The sequence below is a fragment of the Spea bombifrons genome, chromosome 3 (genome assembly GCF_027358695.1).
Source record: "Spea bombifrons isolate aSpeBom1 chromosome 3, aSpeBom1.2.pri, whole genome shotgun sequence".
NCBI lineage: Eukaryota > Metazoa > Chordata > Amphibia > Anura > Pelobatidae > Spea > Spea bombifrons.
Window position 1 is genome coordinate 55,925,271 of NC_071089.1, and position 16,772 is coordinate 55,942,042.

The 16,772-nt window shown below is 37.4% G+C and overlaps 1 protein-coding gene across 1 annotated transcript; it reads right to left on the reverse strand.

Annotated features, from left to right (window-relative positions):
• Window positions 1-1,908: 1,908 nt before the first annotated feature.
• On the reverse strand, window positions 1,909-11,766 carry SMPDL3A (sphingomyelin phosphodiesterase acid like 3A). The gene is made up of 8 exons (XM_053459018.1): window positions 11,580-11,766; window positions 10,652-10,865; window positions 8,900-9,044; window positions 7,749-7,845; window positions 5,843-6,021; window positions 5,325-5,505; window positions 3,368-3,492; window positions 1,909-2,369 (listed from the first exon to the last, which is right to left on the reverse strand). The coding sequence occupies exons 1-8, from the start codon at window positions 11,677-11,679 to the stop codon at window positions 2,034-2,036; spliced, it is 1,377 nt and encodes a 458-aa protein (XP_053314993.1). The 5' UTR covers window positions 11,680-11,766; the 3' UTR covers window positions 1,909-2,033.
• Between the last annotated feature and the right edge of the window lie 5,006 nt (window positions 11,767-16,772).

The following is a 16,772-nucleotide window of genomic DNA, read 5'->3' on the forward strand; positions in this document are numbered from 1 at the left end:
TTTGATTGCATGCCTTGTTGCATATATACTGTACATACTGGTTATATCGTAGCACACCAAAGTCTGTACTGATATTCATGTTAGAGTGTGTCTTTTTTATTGTTAGCTTTTACCTCAGAAGATATAGGCATTACATATGTTTATATATCGAGTATAGTATTAAAATAGTATTAACATAAATTGCAACACTACAAGTTTAATCATATGCCATAAGAGTTGGCTGGATGGATAGAGGTAGAGCGATACATATAGATACAGTTGCTTGATATACAATGTCTGACTATGTAGTGCCATCTTGTGGACATATCCATATTGCAATTTACAATTCTCACTGTGCAAGCTGCCCTGCTTCTAACGTGGGGTCACATTATGTGACCCCACTGGGTGCCTCAGTAACCAAGACGCCTAGGTTCCGTGCACCCTCTGCACTTGTCTTGGCATGCTCCTTGGCTTATTTTCATGTAATGTCTATTGGCAATTTTAAGAGGACCAGCTACCAGCTTATCTATTTTGACACAAGCTAGCCAGTATGCTGGAAAAAATGGCTGATTTTACCATGTGGGTATCAGGGATTGTGGTGTCACGGGAGTCATTCCCAATGTAAATCCTCCCTACCCCCTTTAAAAAATGTACAACAAAGTAAAACAATGACACAAGCACACTTTTAATTTATTAAAATACTTTTATTTATTTTTTTTAGATTTGTAAACAAAAAGTATACCGATGAGCTTTTGTGGACTCCCACAGCCTGAATATTGATATTAGTGATAAAAGTTGTAGTCCCCAAAATGTTGACATATTTAAAGCCATATGTATTGTCTACCTAGAGTTTGTGTCTTTAGCACAATTACACAAGGTACACTATGCGTCTACCCTCCTCTTTATTGTTCACTGCTACATGTGCAATGTGTCTGTATAATCACGCCTATTGTAATGTGTATACATTTACCAGGAGGGAATGTTAAAGAAAAAATATTCAGTTTAAGCTGATTTTACTATTTGTTTTTACTTTGTAAACAAATAATTGGGGGGCGTTGTGTTTAATATATTTTCATTAGAAAAAAATTAAGACATAGCTTTCTGTAGTTGAAATGTAGGTTGTGTATAGGATTGTCGCCAAAATGTAACTATAGTGAGCGAGTGTTATAGCTTGATGCAAACGATCTGTGGGGGCAAGCAAACAGATCAAATGTATACATTTTGAACCTTTAAATCGTAAACAATCAGCAGAAACAATCCATATGGTGTTGAGACTCACGGCTTCATTTCTAACCAACTTTTCTGGCTCGTTAAATATCACCTTAGCCCTTACATCAGATGTCTACCTGATTATATATCTGAGGTTCGCTGTGGCTACATCTAGTATGCATTTGTGATCAAAGAATCCATATTCCAAATATTGTTGACACCCGCTATCACACTTCTATAAATTACAGTTCAATTCAATTTCTTTTGCATCTGATAAATGAAGTGTAGAAGACAAAAAGTTACACTACATGTACCAACTTAATCCATCATAAACGTTCCATAGCTTATAATTGGCAATAAATATAAGGGTTAGGTCACAGTTATAACAATGTTTTATGACTAGGACAAAAGTCTTTTGAGTCTTATGACAAGCTGAACCACAACTGCAATAAGGAAATGTTTTTTTATGATACCCTTGTCTTTTCAAAAATGGCATGGTGGCACTTTCCCATACACATTGTGGTTGCTAACTTGCTAGTTAATAAAGACAGAAATATAGAAAATAGTTTGATTACCTATCAGCTATTAATGGCACAAAGACTTAAAGCCAGGCGAGGGTGCATGTGTACATGTCCACAGAGTCATATGGCCACATAGCCTACCCAGCTCCCAGCAGTGAATACATGTTTCCAGATGGCTGGTCCACTTAAAGACCCAGATTGACAAGTGTTTTAACTTACGTATAACTCAATATTTAGCTACTAAACACCAACAACGACCAGTGTTTAAGTATCTGCCCAATAACCCCCTTCTTCTTTCTACTAAGAAGAATGCTGCAACAGTTATCACTGCAGGCTCAGAATGCCCTCAATATCATAGTATCTCATATATTCTTTCAAGCATTTTACGTAGGAAGCCGCATCTATACATTGTATTGCACATATCTGCAACGCCTTGCACCATCCATCACAGCCTTCGGTGTCAAAGCTCACTATGTAGTTTTTATAATAGTTTTGAAAGTCAATACTCTGCGACTGTTGAAATCTCTTCAGAAGGCCATATAGACTGTTGGGCTGAAGATCCTTTATCTGGTATAGTTCAGTCATGATATACTCTAGTTTCCAAGTGGGTTCTTTTTTCAAGTTGGCATCTGTTAGGTTTAGGTAATAACCATGTAGGTCCTGAAATACGCAAACAAAAATCTGTTACGATCAACTCCGTTTTCTAATCCTCAAAAGGAAATGGTAAACTGATGAACTTTCATAAATGTTGCCAATGGAACTCTTTAACACTTATTTAATAATAACTGGGTAAGCAAATAAAGACTGTGTGATATGCAGTAGGGATGATAAAAGTGATGGACATGATACATAGCCGCTTGGCATTGCTACTGTGTGTCCTGTCTGTATAAAGGAAAGGGTCGTAAGAGGCAATTCGCTCACCGTCCTGAATATCGATAGTTGCAGGCAAAAGCTGGCACGCACACAACTGGGGGTTTGTATAGTAAATAGGAAAGTATAAAAATGTTGCACAACACACACTAGGGAAAAGAAAAAATGTCGGTGCGCTAAGCTAGTCTCAGGCTCAAATAATACAAATGTATAATACGAGGCCTACCAAACAGGTGTAAGCATGCTGCAAAAACAGTGTATTGGCTGTACAATGTATACAAGAATCAAAAACTGTCTGCGCTTCTTACCCTAATAAAGTTGGCAACAAATATATAAACATAATATAAATGTGAGGTTTTGGTTATATGAATTGGCCAAAACATAATTAAGCTCACCCGCCACGTCAAGGCACACTCTCAATAGGGTGAGAACCTACTCTCACCTCCTACATAGTGGGCACACAAAGCAGATTTTTTGTTTTTTGTATACAACACACACTAGGCGCAGAATACTGAACTGGAAGTATTCTGATAATAAAAGACCAAGATAAATTATACAATACGTCTATATAAATTGATTCTGGTGGAAAGTGTGAAAATTGGTTTTATCACACTAGTAACCAATGGAATTGGCCAATCAGCAGATACCATTCTCACTTATATTAATTGAGAAATTTTCCACATTATTCTCTTTTATTAATTGATTAAATATTGTGAATGTGCCTAAAAATAATGTTAAAGTTTGTTGTTCCTTTTTATCCAGATTTAGAGCCCATAATCTTTACTTACCAATAGATTATAGGATCCGGTGTCATACTGATACAACCTGAAGCCTGGGTTGTTGGATTCTTTCTCCGACGCAGATTTAATTGGTGTTACAGCTGGAGCCACAAATACTGATCCAACAGGCTTTTCTGTATAATAACAGAAATATTCATAATTAAAAGCAAGCAAAACATGATAATACCGTCACAGAGAATAGCAGTTATGGTATTTTGCTCTAGAGTGCTATAGATTTGTAACCAGATGATCATATTATAATTTCTATTCCACTTGCGGAATAATCCTAATATGGTCATGCACTTGTATACAATATTATAAAATATAACATGGATCAGGATTTTAGTCTGGTCATTTTTCTGTTATTGTGATATTGTGAATCCCAAAATTTGACCACACTAAAAATATATACATCATTCAGGGACATTCGAGGATAATTTAGTATAGTAAGGAGGTTAAGGTAAGTGAGGGAGTCCATGCTGTAAGAGTTTGGCTGGGTGGAAAGGCAGCATATTGTCAATTTTCACAGCTACACGCTGCATGTTTCATGAGTAATTAAAAATATAGCTGAAAAGGACAGACGTGAATAATATTTGATCTTCATATTGAACACTTGCTGCCAATACTTTTTACATGGGCAGGTCTATTCACTAATGAGCAAGCGCTTATGGGTTGGCAAAAAAAGTTAAGTTAAAAAAAAGCAGATAGCTTCGGTAATCTGTGAGTTGCCTGTAACTTTATATGCAAGCTGCAACTTTTTTCCAATTTGCAAACTTCATCAGCATCTCCCAATGTATTCAAGTCCAAGGAGCCCAATTAAGTCAATAGAGATGCAATACAGGCTTCTAACACTAGGGGCTGCTTGTGCACAAGGTTTCTTTTTTCAAGCTCGCTTTTTTTTAATGGTCTCTTACGATGGGCCAGAAATTGAGAAGCCACTGCTTCATGGATTAATCGCTGGATGTCCTTGACTGTAACTGGCAAAATTTAAAATCGCAGGCAGCTTAGTGAATCTGTGACTTTTTTGCGATTGTTAGCATGCAAGGGCACGCAAAGAAAGTCAAGTGTGGTCAGATGAGTTAAGCCTTAACTCAAGTGACCACTACACGTCCATTCCTGTGGTTACATTTCTGAGGTTGTCCAATGCACAACATTGTAGTAATATTACATATAGTTATTTTTTTTAGTTACTGGCTTCAAGGTCAATACACTTTTTCATAGGTTGTACAAAATATCAGCCAAAAACTTATAAGCAAAAATTGTAATGATGTCAGATATATTACATGAGACTGCTTTATATATATATATATATATATATATATATATATTATTGGGGTGGGATTTAGGGGGTAGTTACTTAAGGGGTTGTAACACGAGGCTTAGGGACATTTTGTAGTCATGTTACCTTGTGTTGTTTGTCCCTCCCCCCCTCCCTGTTTATTGTGTTATGTTGGGGTATTTGTGTTATGTTGGGGTATTTATGCTGTCACAGCCGGGTGGGTAGCTTACCAGGCATCTAGGGTGTGTGAATGCTCTGGGGGAGAGCATTTGATGGGAGGTTCCCGGTAAGTGGTGCTGGGAGCCTCAGGTTTGGGTTTGGCATCTTAGTATGTCTGTCCCTGTGTGGTGGTTCCTAGTTTGCCTGGTAGGCTTTATGGTTTTTGTTAATTATTTATGTTTATTGATGTTATTTATTATATTTATGTGTTCAGTTGGTAGTCTTTGCCCTGTTAACGCAACAAGGTGCTGGGCCTAAGGTTGCGTGGCATTGACTTGGTTAATAAAGAAAATTGGCTGTGGCCTTTTCAACCCAAGTTCCATGTGTCTGTTATTATTGGGTTAAAGTTAATTGGGTGGGGCGAGGGTACTTCAGTCATGAGAGTGGATACAAAAATCAATAGAAGTGTCTGATGATGTCTATGTTTATGCTTTCAAGTCTTTTCAAACACATAATTTAGAATCTTACCATTTTCATTAAGAAGCACCATAATGCTGTCTCGGTGAGTATGACCATAAAACTGACCGGCGATAACATCACTGTAGTTTCTGAAGATTTTAACCAGTTTCTCATTAAAATCCCCCCTCATTGCAGGTGTATAGGGTACAAACGCCAGGTATCCAATGGGCACATGAGCAATAATGTACACCTGCACAAGATAAGGAAATTCATTTTCAACTAACATGCCTATCATCTACTATCTCCACATAGCTCCCTTGACCAGCTAAGTATCTCCTAGATCAGTGATTCACAACCTGTCTGTAACCAACTATCTCCTGACATCTTCAGCTAGGTACAGGCAATGTATAACAAACAGTAACCCCTAATCGCTGGAATTAAAGTCTTGTGTACCTTCGTACCCAGAAGAGGTAGACCAAAAGGTACGAGGCAAAACTGTTCTAGATGTTCTAGATTTAACTTTTTCAACTTTCTTTGTTTCTTGCACTTGTGTCAGGTTTAAGAAACCCACCTTGAGGACATCATACCTTTTCGTTGTTTTGACGAGATGCTTTCAATGTCTCCTCAAGCCAATCCAACTGACCAGCTGGGTCACTTATATTTAGAGTCACTTTGTTAGGACTGTAGTATAAGTTGGTGTTCAGACTAATGATCCTCAGAGGAAGTGCAGTAGGGCTTGATTTGTAGATCTGCGAGTAGTATCCTCCTGGATAAAGTGAGCAATAAAGGGATTTCTAATAAAGTAATTATTATATACAATAAAGTATTAGTCAGGTCTAAGTTGTACCGGTAATTGCCCTAATTTTATTAATATACATGCACTTATCATAACTAGTATTACTATATTATGATCATTCTGCTTTGTTTTTTTGGCTTTTGAAAAAGTTAACATTTCTCTAAGATTATGCACAAGATGATACAGGCCAGACAGTTCTTTCACACATGAGCACAATGCTCACATTAATAAAGCTTATATTTTATATTTTTATGTTTTGGCTTTATGTTTATATTTAGCTGTTGCAGGTTTAGAGTTGGGAGTCACAGTCTATGCACTCTAATGTAAATACTCCAAGTAAATTCGTAATTTAAATTTAGTAATTGTTACAATTAATATTATTTACTTTTGATTAGTTAAAGGGTATCCGAAAGGAATACCATAACAGCTACCGTAAGTAATTATTACAATGACATTCGATTTGAATTGTGTTGGATGGATAGAGCAGTATAATGAAATTAGGGATAGGGTTAATACGGTATTATGAAGTGAGAGGGACATTTAGTTAGATAACATGTGGACAAGATGAAGAAGTTGAGATGTGTTCCCTGAGTTTGAAATGTAAAAAACAGTGAGGAAGGAGGCACCTGAGACACATTGAAGATTAATTCAATAGGTGCAATAAGGAAGTGTGATAGAGGCAGAGAGAAAGACATCAAACGTGGTTACGCACTATAAATGGTGGAAAGAGAATATCAAATTTTAAATAATAGCAAGAATAATGTGTGAGATGCTTTAGAGTATAAGAGAAAGAAATAATGAGACGCGCATGCAAGGGAAGGAAGGGATTTGACAGTACCTGGAGGACTTCAATATTAAATTATAGGTAATACAAAATTGCAGTTTTTCTAGGCAAAATGCCAATGTTGAAAAAAATTAGCATAAGCACTCCATTTGCTTTCTACGGTAATTGCTTCACATTTTTCATTGTGCTCCAGAATAGCTCAGTTGTGCCTTGATGAACTTGGCTCTAAAGAATGTCAGGGCATAGACATAAACCAGCACCTACCATATCTAAAACTCTCAAGCAGGCACATGACAGTACCCTGCCTTAAATGTATTTACTTATTTTGCTTTTTTAATTTTTGGGGTTATTAGTTAAAGAACCATCAAAACAATACTGATAGATAGAAAGAACCATATTGGCCATCTTCCTATTAAAGTCAAACTTGTTACATGATACACTACCTGCTATGTCTTGTTTAACCACTGCGGAATATAATGGAATAAATAATAATTATAAAGTAGTTAACCTGTTTCTAGAATATGACGTATGTATACCATTCATTCTCTGTAAGATATATCTTCATCTGTTTTATTGTTATAGAAGTGCTAGCTCTCTCAGATATAGCCCATGTAAGGTTTAAGCAGTAAGCCTGAAATCCTTTATTGATTGTCAGCAGAATGATTAACAAAATGGGGAAACTCTTAAATCACGCAAGCTGTATATTAGTAGGGCGTGAGAAGTTCCAGAAATTGCACTCAACAGGAAGGGCTTTAAAATTAAAAAAAAGATAAAATGATGATATATTTGCCTGGTTTTCATAGAAGTCAACCCCAGTAATCATTACGTTGTTCCTCCCGTGGTGAAACAAGGAATTTCATAATACTGCAAAATACTGAAAAATTCACAGGTTTCGACATTACTTCTGCTGTACCTTTCCGGAAAGTGGTAAGAGCTTGTTCATTTAGCCAGGGTTTCCAGAACTCAGCCACTGCTGTATATACCTCGCTCCCGTCTACAGGAAATTGATCCTAAAAAATATATATTTAAAAGAGTAACATGCCATTAATTAATTTAAAAAAAAATATTGCAAACAATCTGCACATGACATGTATGTTCAGCAACAAAAGTGTGGGCCAGTAAGTCTCATCCCAATTGGCCCCCGGGAAAAAAAAAGCTGTTAAAGCATGACGTGGGCAGCTTTTCAGCCAAAATCCCATTGTTTTTCCAAAGCACCGTTATACTCAAGTACATTTTTAGCAATGACTTGCGCTAGTGTTTCAAAACTTAGCAACTTGTGCAATTATTAGCACAGTTAAGTATAAGTCATATTCAAATTCTATTCCCAGATATTTCGGTGCGTAGTCACAAATTTTAAAGAAATAAGGAAGTAACGTACATATATGACAAATTAACTTTTACAGAATGTGACAGTGTCTGGAAGCTGTTAACCATCTCTTGTCTAGATCATAAATCTAAATTAACCACAAAAAAAATATGACCATCGTAATATAATCTATGTTACTACACAAGAGATGACACAAACAAGCTTTAGGTACATTTCTCCCCTTCAGGCACTTAAACGGTAAAATCACTGGCCTTACTGACCATTAAGTGTTATTGATAGCAGAATTCTATTGTACTTTTTAATGGAGCAGAAGTCAGGTCCCAAAATAAATAGCGTTGTGCCACAATCTATGGTCAGTCTATGGTCAAAGTAAGTCAACATGGACCTTCATGCTACGCATGCATGTCTGTGAAAACATGATAAGTACGGTATGTCTTTTCACGTATTTAATTATAAACATTTATACTTAACTTGATACAGTGCTCGTTAGCCTGACTCTGATAAAATTCATTGTGTTTTATGAGCAATGATAATGTTATGAAAACAATAACCTGGCCAGTATTGTTTTTCTTGGAATGGCGGCGCTCGTACATGGCACTCCTGGAGTGTCTTTAATCTTGCCTCATAGCAGTGTAGGAGGAGGTTATGTTTCACTAATTGGAGTCCTTGCCAAGTGTCTGGGACACAATTTGGTCTGGAGGAGGCCTTGAGTCCATAAATATAAAGTTGGTCAATACCTGAGGCCAGTAGTCATGGTTACCAAGTGCGGGGAATACAGGCAAATCAGGTAAAAGGCTGCGGATGGTAGTTGTCATGTTACCAATAACATCAATTACGATTTTGGTGGACAGTTCATTCACTGGTACGTGAGGAGGGCTGTCACTGGAGGAGAGACATAAAGAGAAGATGGGTTAATAATTAAGCAAAACACAAAATCCAAGGATATGGCCTACATAAATGACACTGAAAGGGAAGCACAATCAGTAAATAGTTTTGAGCTTTTACATTGTGGAATTACATTCCTAGACTTGGGCTGCCATATTTCTGGGAAACAATAAATCATTAACTTTTTAATGGTTATTTGCTTTAACCTGCTTGGAAAATACTGCCTGGTTAACTATCTAAAAGCCTTGTAAAAAAGGGTTGCAAACAAGCCATCTTTTATGCGCATAAGAAATACATATCTCACCTGAATTAGGAATAGTATTGCATGTTTTTAAAGAAACAGAAAAACATTTTTTTTTCTACCAAATATCTATATTTCTGTAATACAATATTAGGGTTCATTCTCAAACCTCTCACGCAGCACCGTACAACATACTCCCCCAACACTTCAGGTGTTGGAATTGTGATACCTGTTTTGGGGGGAGGCAGAAGTGGGCACGTTGATACATTTGCTTACCCACCTTACCCAAAGTGCCACCTTGGAGTGGTTAGAGGGTAGTTAGCTGGCCATGTGGAGTTACAATGGACGTCAACCCTGTAACTGCACAGACCTCTATTGGTTTTACACCTCCTTGGTCAGTTGGAGAGGAGCTCACCAATGCCTTGAGCAGCTACCTGGAACAGCGAGGCAGTGCCTGAAAACGGTGACTGTCCCACAAAAACCATGATTGTTGGGAGGTATGCTACTCGAACCCCTGACTGATAATAATGTGAGTTGTAGCTCAACAGACAGATACTCACAAGACCTGCTCTGTAATAAACAACTTGTGAGAATAGTCTTCGTGCTATGCTATGACTCATTACGTATTAACTTTTATGATTGGATTCTTAAATGCATGTATGTGACGTGCAGAAATTAAATTATGAGTCAGTGTACTTATTTTCAAGATACGCATTTATCTGCATGCTTTATACAATTTCCCAACCACCTCTGTTCTCTCCCTCTGAAAAGAACACCCCTTTTTGGTTTCTCTTTCTTTTTGGTGAATGTTGGTCTAATGAAATGCCCCTGACACTCCTGCTATAGAATAATGTATATTAGAGTCCTTTAACCCCTTAAAGGCCAGGGCTTTTTTACCCTATAGGACCAGATCAATTTTTGTTTTGCTATGTTTATCTTTAATAGTGATTTCCCTCTTTCTCATTTGGTGTACCCACACAATTTATTTATCTTTTTATAACCATATTCATATATGTAAGTCCTTATTTTTTATTTTAAAAAGAAAATCACATTTATTCGCAGATTGATGTGCATATAAATAATCCACAGCAAGAATAAATGTGAAAAAATAGCTTCCTTGCTTTAAAAAACTGAGGGGCTGCAAAATCTTCTTTCTTTCTCCATGATCAAAAATTTCTTGCCACTGATTGGCTGCTTGAGTTGTCAATCAGCGGCAGCAAGGTACTTTGCAATGAAATCAATGGGAGTCTGATTGAGAGCTTACGCAGATAATTAGTGACAGGAAAGTGCTGCCATTGAAATCATTAGTTAGACTTTGAACCTAACATATGCATTAAAAGTGCCTACGTTTTAGATCGCTTACCCAGTCCAAATCATAAAGTCTGCTTTTTGGTGAGAGTCTTTTATGTGTTGAATTGCCGATAAGATGAGTTGATAAGGGGAATCACATAAGAAGTCTCCAAAAACACCAGGATTCGAGGCTTTGGCTCCCTTAGACGACAGGCAGACTTTGGAGCGATCGCCAGTGATGTGATACGAAAAGTCCAGATGTAGGTCAGTAATATGCCAAAACTGCCCTGTACACAAACCATTGAACATAAACAGTTTTATGATGGCTGAAGTGTCCTACTTAATAGTTATTATTAATCAATACTTATCAGTTTTAATTATTATCAATACAAAATCAAGCAACCCATGTTTGTGCTATGTGTAGGCCTTTGCATGAACCAACATGACTCTCCTAAAAGCAAATAAACTATGCTCCATTTCCCTTTCACTTAGTGGATGTATGTTAGAGTTATAGAACAGGCTATACTGCCTTATCATCTTACTAATACATAGCTTCCTGATTTCACATGACTTAAGAATGTTCCAGCTGCCAGACAGGACTAATAATGCTTCCCAGTTAGCTGCTTTATCGCTGTGTAAAGGAAAATAAGTATGCTTTAATGAAAAGTGGACAACAAAATCATTGTAGAAAATCTTTTAAGTCCTTTGTTCATATTACAGAGAAAAAAAAAATCTTTGATGCTGCTCAGGTGTCCCTGTTTAGGAGGAGCAGTCCAACTTTGTAATCCAAATCTCTTCCTCGCTCTTTTTTTTCCTTCCCCCAATGTCCCTTTTTATATACGAGCTGTGAATGTGTGTTGTTTTCTCCTTAAATTCACAATAGTTTTATATAAACAACAGAAAATATGGTTACAACTGAAATTGTATAAAATGTTTCCTAATTCATGTTAAATCCAAACATGCACAGAATGCCAGCGTCAGATCTGCCTGTGTTCTTTTACCTGCGTCTCCATTGTTTCCCAGATAATCTTGGGGATCCACTGGCAGAGCCCAAACAACCAGTGGGGCAACAAGTACTAACCAGACAGAAACCGAACTCATCTTCAGGCTCGAACAGCGTGAACAGCTCTGTGATCTGTGTACAGCTATTCGTGTGTCATATACAGGAGAAACTTCCTTGTTTACGCTTGAACTTCTCAAATTACACAGAGCTGTTAAACCTGGATTTTGTTTTTCCTACCAGCGTGTCCTCGGTGCTACCTGCTTCCCAAGAGAGTTTATAATTTCAAAGTATTCCAGCTACATATTTCTTTTTAAATGTCACTGAACTTATTGAATAATATTACCATATATAATTATATGAAAAATGACATCACACTGAACACTTTAGGTAGATATGAACCTTTCAAAGTTGGCTAGTGGGAGGCACTAAACCAACAAGTAACATTGAATTGTCAAAACAGGGGCATTTGTGTGCCGCACTTTCATGGCTACCTAAGGTTTTGTTTTATTGTTACGTTTTATTACTTAACCTTCAAGTGTTTGCATGCCTAAGCTTGCAACTGGAGTCGAGTCAGTGTAGTTAACCTTTAGTTAACATCAAGAAGTCATGGATTGGGACAGCTGATTAAAACACCCGTTGAGTGTGTCCATCTGTGTGTAATCACTCTGTATTTATATATAAATATATATGAAGATACCATCCCATTTTGGTCTTTTTTCCCTTTCTTCACTTAGATCACTATGAATTGAGATAAGCTTGAAAATCACAGAAACACTGTGAGTGCAATTATTGAAGTGAAAATACATCACTGTTGTTTTTTCCCTTGCTTCTGTATTTATTGTACACAAGCGCCCCTAGGTGGATATAGTTTACTAGACAAACACAGCCCGGAGAAGATCAAATCATGTTTTATTGGCGTAATATCATGGTCGAATCACGCACCTGTTATTTTCAGTATAGCTGAGCAATTAAAAATTGTGAAAGAAGGTAACTAGAGAATAAACAACTTCTTACTTTCTTGCGTAGAAACAAAAGAGCTTATGAGCCATGAGTATTTTCAGATAGACGATTTACCAGAGACCCCAGTCCAAAAACTTTGGGAGGCCCACAAGGCAGTCCTACAGGGCAGCTTCATTCCCCACGCTTCATACCTACACAAAGAAAGAGAAAACCGCTAGAGCATGTTGATACAGCAATTAAGCGCCTTAGAGACTTTACATAAAGCCCAAATCACAAGAACATGCTGCAAACAGATGCAAACTATTATAAAGCAAACATTTGCAGACATCCAACTCTATCATACACAGTTGATGCTTACAAAGCTAAACAAAATTACTACACAAAAGAAAATAAAGGAGGGACTTAGCTGGCCAGGACGTTGAGGAAAAGAAAAGCCAAGGTAGCCATTATCCTTCTATAGTCACCCAAGCTGCGGAGAATATCCTCAACCCGGCAGAGATTCCAAATGCCTTTGCAGATTTCTATTCTAGCCTTTACAATCTGAGAGCGGATCAATCCAAGCACCAACCATCGCATGAAATCCACAGCTTTTTAAGTAAGATAAACCTCCTACAAACCTGGTAAGCCAGATAAGACACATTGGCAGCTCAATTTTCAGAAACAGGTTGCCGTAAAGAGTTTGTCCTTACATAAAGTCCTGGACCCATATGGGTTTTCAAATGTTTATTGTAAAAGAATTTCCAACATTCTCTCATCATACCTGTTTACCTTGTTCATTTGCTGCAGTAAATAAAGGGAAATGTCCTTGCTTGATGCTTCCGGAACATTTCAACAAGGCCTCATACTTCATTATGATCAAGTAGGCTTCATCAAAGGCAGACAGGCTACAGACAACAACAGGAAATGTATACATTTGTTACATGATGCACATTCATTCTCTGGATTCCTAGACCCTTTCGATCATCCCTTTGAACACATTGGAGAATCTAAAAACATAAGGAGAGAATTCTCAAGATGGAAGATACTGATCGCACCTAAACAACCTGCCTGGGCTATTTTTGTCCCCAGCTTTTCAGTGCAATCTTTGTCCCCAAACTTGTCTGTGCCATTTTTTCTCAGTTCCACAATAAAGATTAGCTGTGCCATCTTTGCCACAAAACAGCTTGTCAGTGCCCCCAAACATATTGCCTGTGCCATAGTTGCCACACAACAGCTTGTCAGTAGCCCCAAATAGTGTTCATGAATAGTGTTTGGCTGGATGAACCATTCTATGGTTTACCACAGGCAGTATGATAAAGAGTTTGGCTATTTGTCTAGTAAACTGGGTTAAAATTACAAATCTAGAACGCATACAGTTTGAAAACATTTGCAAAAATCAGAACTGTTTTAAAAATAGAAATAGCACAATATGTTTAATCTGATACTAGTAATACAAAAATATTAGTGGGAGTTCCTTTTTATTATTTGAACAGTCTTAAGATCAGCTTATTTAGAAAGTTTAATTCCTCATTAGTGGAAGATACAGTACCTCTTGACACTGGTGGAAATCCATAGCTACCTTTTTTTTAGTGTGTCTATACTTAACCCAAACAATTATGATACTTATGGGCATGCAACGTCTATAATTTGTCCATTATTATCCCATCCCAACATCTAGCCCCATCCCCACATGAAGCCATTCCCCCAAAATAGGGAGAGTTCTTGGAGGCCTACCTTGGCAAGTATTTATATGTGAATGTACGTTGACTGTGACTGTGAATTTAAGTTAAGCATGAAGAAAAAAAAACTATTACATGTTATATTTAATATGCAAAACAGTACAGTACATGTTTTTACAAAATTCAATATGGACATCTTCTTTAAATAATAAAATACAATTTAATGTCATTCGGCTTTATCAATCCTCCAAGAGATACTTTACAATATATTTTGCACAAAATATGTACACCTTTGATTGTTTGTCATAATTTATCCATAACTCATATTCCCTTTAAAATTTCAGATGTCCAAACCAGGACACATTTGATGAGGAATGTGGGAGTGGGCAGGGGTCTGGGTTGGTTCCTACCTTACACGAAGAGACAACTCATTGCACTCACATTCAGAGGTGGCCATGTGGGAGTTGCTATATGCTATAACAGCACGCACCTACATCCATTTTACAGCTCCCTGGGACAGTCAGGGGAGATCAGAGGAATTTAACCCCTTAAGGACAATGGGCGGTCGCCAAACCCATTGAAAATAATGCATTTTGAGCCCGTACATGTATGGGCTTTGTCATTAAGGGGTTAAAAAAGAGATAATCCCCCTCAGCAAATAATGATGATTTACTTCTGGGGGTAGACACAGAAGTCTTTACAAAGCCAGGGCCCATAGTCAGTAGGGAGGAGGCTGGCTGTCAGGCCTCTCCAGTGGCCCCAGTGATGGAGGGTTCCATCACACAGTGCGTGTGCTGATGTTGCCTCCAGACACAGTTTGGAACTCTGGAGTGAGTGATTGTACACAAGATAGGCGATTTTTATGTGCTACGTGGTTCAGCACTCGACGGCCCTACTCTGTGGGTGTATCTGGTTTACTACTTTGTGGACGAGCTGTTGTTATTCCGAGATGCTTCCACTTAACAATTGTAGCAACTGTCTCCTGGTGAAGGTAGCATTCTATGACAGTGTCACATTTAAAGTCACTGAGCTCTTTAGTATGACCCATTCTACTGTCAACATTTGTCAGTGGAGATGACATGCCTATGTGCTTGATTTTATACACCTGTTAGTAATGGATGTGGCTGAAACGCCTAAATTAAATAATGAAGAGGAGCATCCTGATACAATTGGTGAAATATTGTGTCTTGCAGAGATCCAAATATTTCACTAGATGGCATTGTTTATCTTCTTACTTGTGTTCTCATTTATTTACCCTGCATGTTGCTCTTTGAAGCAATTCCAGTTGGTGAGATTTGATGACAAAATAAATGTAGTCTACATCCACATCTCCTCATCCTTAGTGACATATGGTAGACAGGACACTGAATAAATATTAACAAATCATATTGTAAATGTCCATATGAGACCAACTATTTGTTTTAATCCTTAAAATCAGATGCAAATGTATTAAATAAATAAATAAGTGGCATAACATCCTCTACCCGAATAAAACACAGTTTATATGTCCAATTATATTGGATATACAAAGCAATCTCTAAAGTGTGTATATAAGTATATAAATGCAGAAGCCCATAAAGCTTAAAGTAAGCAAAGATTTGCCTGCTATTTGTAGGCAACCAAAGTGTGCACAAATTAAATATTTGTATAACAAGATATTTTCATATTGTGAAGGATCCTTCTTTTGACGCAGCCTGGGCGTAGGAGAGCTTGAGGTTTTTAGGCGCCATGAGCAAAATGCTTTGGGTGACCTGTAAGCAAGCAATTGTGAATATACACAGCACAATGTGTTCATCTTTGTTAAATACATACTTACACTATCAAATAGTAAATGCATCATTTTTCTTGTGTCTCTCTATCATCTCCACGCAGTACCCCATTATATAAATTGTAAAACACAAAAAAGGTTAAAAAATATATATTTTCCAAACCATTAGATAAAAGTAATGAAAACCAAATATTTATTGTAACTTCTGCCCACCTCTGAGTTTTAATTTTTACATACATGAAGGTTGCACCCAAAGACCATGTAAGTGACAATACACTACACATGGCAGGGCAGACACATATAGAGTAGAGTTAAATTTCATAATTATACTGAAGCAACAAAATCTAAGAAGACACACATTCTCTGGCGCACCTGCATTTCCAGGCTACAACTTCCATGACTCTTGTCATCCTAGCTAAGGCTCATGAGATATGTAGTCCAAGGAATCACATTTTAATTACAAAAAATATTTATATACATTTCTCTCAGGGTTTTGGCAGCGAGGGCACCTTTCATGTCACAATGACTGAGCCAACATGTTAGCAGGTAACAGACAATTTTCTGTTGTTAGAGTTTTCCAGCATGCAGGCACCTTTCCAACACCTGTTGCTATGGTAGCTGACATATTGGGCTACCTGCTCAATGCAACGATCCCTAAAGGCAGTGATGGAAGTGTTTGTTTTTTATCCTTGCAGAAGTACAAAAGTACAGCTGTCACATGGAGCCTGCTTATGATAAGTTTAAGTTCCAGATCTGAGTGTGAGTGGTGCTATAACAGCAGCGAACGGCTTACACTGTCCATACA